The sequence below is a fragment of the Arachis duranensis genome, chromosome 4 (genome assembly GCF_000817695.3).
Source record: "Arachis duranensis cultivar V14167 chromosome 4, aradu.V14167.gnm2.J7QH, whole genome shotgun sequence".
Classification (NCBI taxonomy): domain Eukaryota; kingdom Viridiplantae; phylum Streptophyta; class Magnoliopsida; order Fabales; family Fabaceae; genus Arachis; species Arachis duranensis.
Window position 1 is genome coordinate 30617375 of NC_029775.3, and position 4711 is coordinate 30622085.

A 4711-nucleotide genomic window follows, 5' to 3' on the forward strand; every position below is an offset into this window, starting at 1 on the left:
ACATATCGGATTTGAGAAAGTATCACCGTTTTTTGATGATTATACATTTGTTCAAGGTCTTTCCACAGATCTGCATGATCTTTTAATGTGGGATATTATTTTTCAATCATACGTCAATATGACGACGAAGGAAAATCATGGCTTTGGCTTTATCCTTTTGGGATGTAATATTTTCAACATTAATGGTATCTCCAAGATCCATTGAATCAAGATGGATTTCAGCATCCAGTATCCATGATAAATAATTATTTTCAGATATATCAAAAGCATTATATTCAAGATGAAAGAGATTCGACATAATAAAAATTTATTACCTGAAGTCTTCCTAAAATATCGTTAGAGCTTCGTGCTGATAACGTGTTATGAAATAACTAAATAAGTAGATAAGGAAGAGGTAACAACTAACAAGTATAAAAATATAAAGAGAGAAAGAAGTATTGCAACATAAAAGAGAGAGAATTGTTTATTGCTTTATTCATTTTGTATCGTACTTAAGGCTTCATAGCCTTATTTATAATTGTACAAGATTAGCTTTTTCAAACTTTGGAAAGGATGGCACCGTCTACATTAAAGGTTTATATTATCCAAGCATCTTTTAATTGGATAAAGGGTTTGTGGTCATCGATACTGTAACAAGTCTGACCTGTATTTTTTGGTGAATTTGGCAAATCCATCCGTTTTGCCATTGGATCTTCTGCCAACTTAATGCAACGCTTCCATTTGTTTGATATGTCTATCATGTATCTCATACGGAACGGACACCTTACGGAATTAGCTTACTTTTTCCGTGTTTCATAAAATAATACTGACTTGCTAGTTACCTGCTCATAACTTCCGTGTTTCTCTGTTCTCTGTCTCTTTCTCATTTTTGTATTGTCGCTTGAAACTGGCTCAACCATAAGGATACGTTTCTTTTATTATTGAACAGATATGTCTCGGTCGTTCTCTATTACAGAATGACAGATGGATTCTGTTTACCATAATTTATCTGTGCTATTATTGACCGAAACTATTCATTTTTTCTGCGAAATGGACACTTCAAGATTAGCATTATATTTCCGTCTTTTTTATAGATAAATGTTCATGCTTCCGACTTAAAAGTTAAAACACATCCCCGCCTCCCCAAATTGTCTATTTCTTTCTAAAATGTTCATGTTTCCAAACTTCCAACCACAAACCACCAACCCTAAAAAAAGTTATAACAGAATTTAATCGTAATATCAAGGTTTTCATTTCCATATCAAACAATGCACAAAGTAACCATAGAGAAGGAGAAAGTAAGTGGACGAATTATCATTACTCTTTGACTTCATTGAACTCTAGATAGATGATGATAAGACATAAGCCACTATCAAAGTCTAGTTCACCTAGGATGGAGAGCCAAACAATCAAACAAGCATTATTACAAAATATAGCACAGGTGCCAAAAATATCCAATCAAGTACAAGGCTCTCTTTGGTCTAATGTTCACCTATTATTTCCTGTTCATACTAACATTGCCCGCCAATTCCAATTCCAATTAGTCTTCTTGGCCAACCAGAGTTCCCATTATTTCAAAAGCATTAATGGAAGAACAATATGAGAAGTAGGAGATTAAGGGAGAGAAAAAAAGAAAGAAAGAAAAAAAGACAAACCCAAACCAGACACAGATGACCAGCACCCACTTGTATCCCTAATAACACCTTGACGGAGAGGGTGTGATTATTTTTATTCTTACAGAAAACACCAATTAGCATTCATCTTTGAGGGGGATCAACTGTACGGACACTAGCAATGGACATTCCCTCAATTCGGTCCTTGGTGATTTCCACAAAGTGACCAACTATCTCATGAAATTGCTTTAGCCCTGACAGTGGAAGAATTATTGAGGATCGATCAGAACCTGCAACCTGCAATGTAATAACATGAATTTACAGCAAAATATCGAACATCAAAACAAACTTAACAAAAGATTTGAAAAAGGGCAAAAGGATAAGGCAGCACACCTCAGATATTCTTAAAAAATGGCCCCTATTATTGCTCCCAAGATCAAAGAAGAATCTTTTTTGATCAGCCCTGATCACTTTTGAGACCCCCACATTCCCAATTTCTTCTTGCGCAGGCAAATCAACAGACCTATCCAACTCAGAAGTGGTTGGTGGTTGATTACTATGGCCAGCGATAAAGCCGGCACCAACATCATCAGAAAGTCCAACAATACGTTCAGAGGATTCAGAACTTTGCTGTAGCAGAATGCACACCATAACATGAGATAAGAACATATCACTGATTGCATAGGATGTTAATATACAAAGTGTTACCTGATTGGGTAGAATGAAAAGTCTTGATCCTTCGTTGATATCAGCCAAAATGTTCCTAAATGCTGCCCAACCTTCATCTCTGGAACTTCCTGCAGGAACAATGATAGTACTACGGTTTCTACTCACAGAAGCTTCAGACACCTTCATAAAATAAAATAAAATGATAATCCTGAAATCAATTAGACATTTTTATAAGATAGCACATCTACAATATCTACACTATATACATGATTTCCTTAGACACCAGTAACAACTTAAATCTGACGGTTATAGATATGTGATTCTTTGGAGAATATCAGTCTAAAAATAAGCAAACTACATCTAAATCTCTTTATACGTTACAAATGCAAAATAAAAAATCTATAAAAATTCTCATTAAAATATTCAACACTTCGTTATACATATACATGGATTGCCTAACAATCTAACGCCTAATTATGTGTGTGCACAGGCATGGACACTAAAATAACTGATATTTGTAAGCATCCTTAATATTGGTAAGAATCCTAAATATTCTAACCTTCATTCTAATAAAAAAAAAGAAACGCAAGGATAAAATGTTAATAAGCAATGATCAAGGACAATTATGTTAAAACAAAACAAACACAAAAAGTAAATTACCATTTATAACTCATCTCTGGACACTGGGTGTTAAATTAATGGAGAAAAGATGAAATGAAGAATTATTACTGGAGTAATTACTAACTAATACAGGATAAAAATTTCCACTTCAGCTTAAAAAAAAGTGTCACAATTTTGATTGTCTGTAATTCATTGAATCCCAAGTCCTTATGTTCACACTCAGTCTCTGCTTCCTTTGCTCTAATGCAGTTCCAGCCGTTGAATATGATGGAGCTTCCTCTGTCTTAGATGGGGAGAGTAAGTCTTATCTTCAATTAAGACAGAGATCCATGAGTCCCTTGCCATTGTCCCAGTATAAAAAATGAGACCATTGTGAGCTAAACACATATTGAAAGGATCAAGAAGAGAATACAAGATCAAGATGCGGAGAACAAATGGTTGAAACTTGAAAGTGTTTGACAAAACTCTCTTGGAGCAAAGAGGTTCCAACTGAGGCTCCAAGAATGCAGTAATGGACAGAGGATCTGTAGTTGCAGAAGGAGGCGAAGTTGGTGGCAGAAAAATCAAAAGCAGTTCAGACAGGGTAACACGAGTTCTCTCAAGGGTCAACTTAAAAATTGAAGACAGAGAAAATGAAAAGGGGAAAATTTTTCCCTATTCACGATAAGGGTATCACTTACTCACAGAATGGAGGTTTTCCTAGTTTTAATCACCTTTCTTTCCTAATCAAACCAAAGACAGTTGTTTCTCGTTAAATTTCCTTTTACTCCCTTACTTACCTACCATAGGCAAGAGTAAGGACTATGCAGGGATTCACAAACACTTCCATGAAAATTCATTGGCAAGAGAAGTAAAGCATCCCACAAAGGCGTAAAAATTCTAACAATTAACATACTCCTACTTATCATTTCCCACAAAAACCGCCAGAGTCATAACTACCAAAGCATAAACACCACAGTGGAGGAATACCGACACCTAATTATTGGGATTAATAATTAAATCCAGCTTAAAGATGCTACTGACTTCAATTCGGAAAAAAAAAAAATCTCTTGATAGATACAAAACATATAGATATGAAGCTGAAGAAGGCAATTAAGTGAGCACCTTTAAGAAACGGCCCCTCCTATTCTCCCCAATGTCGAAGTAGAAAATCTGAAAAACAAAATATCGAGCAATTAAATAATAACAGACTATTAGTACTATAATTAAGTAAATTACGAAGAAAGATATAGAAAGGGTGGTTACCTTAGTATCGAGCTGCAATTCCTTGCTATATAGCTCATGATCTTCAGAATTGACGTAGTAATTGAAGAGATCGAGGAACCAGGAGATGCCAGAGGAGGGGACGATGATGGTGGACCTCGTCGCAGAGGTCTTCTCCGATATCTTGAGATAGCGGCCGCGAGGATTCTCCTTCAGATCGAAGTAGAACAACTTGTGCTCCACCTGCAGAGTCTTGCACATCAGCTCCACGTCGTTTCCTCCACCACCGCCGACACCGCCACCAGCGGCCGCAGCACCGCCACCACCTCCTCCGGAGCTAGCCTCCATGACGCCAAACGGATCTGAACGGGGAATTGGTGGTTAGTTAGTTACTAGCACATGTGTGTGTGGACATGAATGGTTAGGGTTTTGAATTGGGGATGAGAAGAGTAATGGTGATTGCGCGGTGGGTGTCGGGGTGGTTTGGGAGAGTGAGAGACCAGCAAGCTAGAGTTAGTAGTGTTTGGTTGGCGTTAGTGCGTGTGTTGAAGGACGTGTTCCCCGATGTCCTCAACTCGAGAAAACTGAACTAACACCTTCTAAGATCCATCTGATGTGATGTGATC

General features: G+C 37.0%; 1 protein-coding gene across 1 annotated transcript; it reads right to left on the reverse strand.

The window, feature by feature from the left end:
• Positions 1–1282: 1282 nt before the first annotated feature.
• On the reverse strand, positions 1283–4705 carry LOC107483962 (transcription factor Pur-alpha 1). Its single transcript, XM_016104576.3, has 5 exons — positions 4128–4705; positions 3987–4034; positions 2301–2441; positions 1986–2222; positions 1283–1889 (listed from the first exon to the last, which is right to left on the reverse strand). The coding sequence occupies exons 1-5, from the start codon at positions 4431–4433 to the stop codon at positions 1737–1739; spliced, it is 885 nt and encodes a 294-aa protein (XP_015960062.1). The 5' UTR covers positions 4434–4705; the 3' UTR covers positions 1283–1736.
• Positions 4706–4711: the final 6 nt, after the last annotated feature.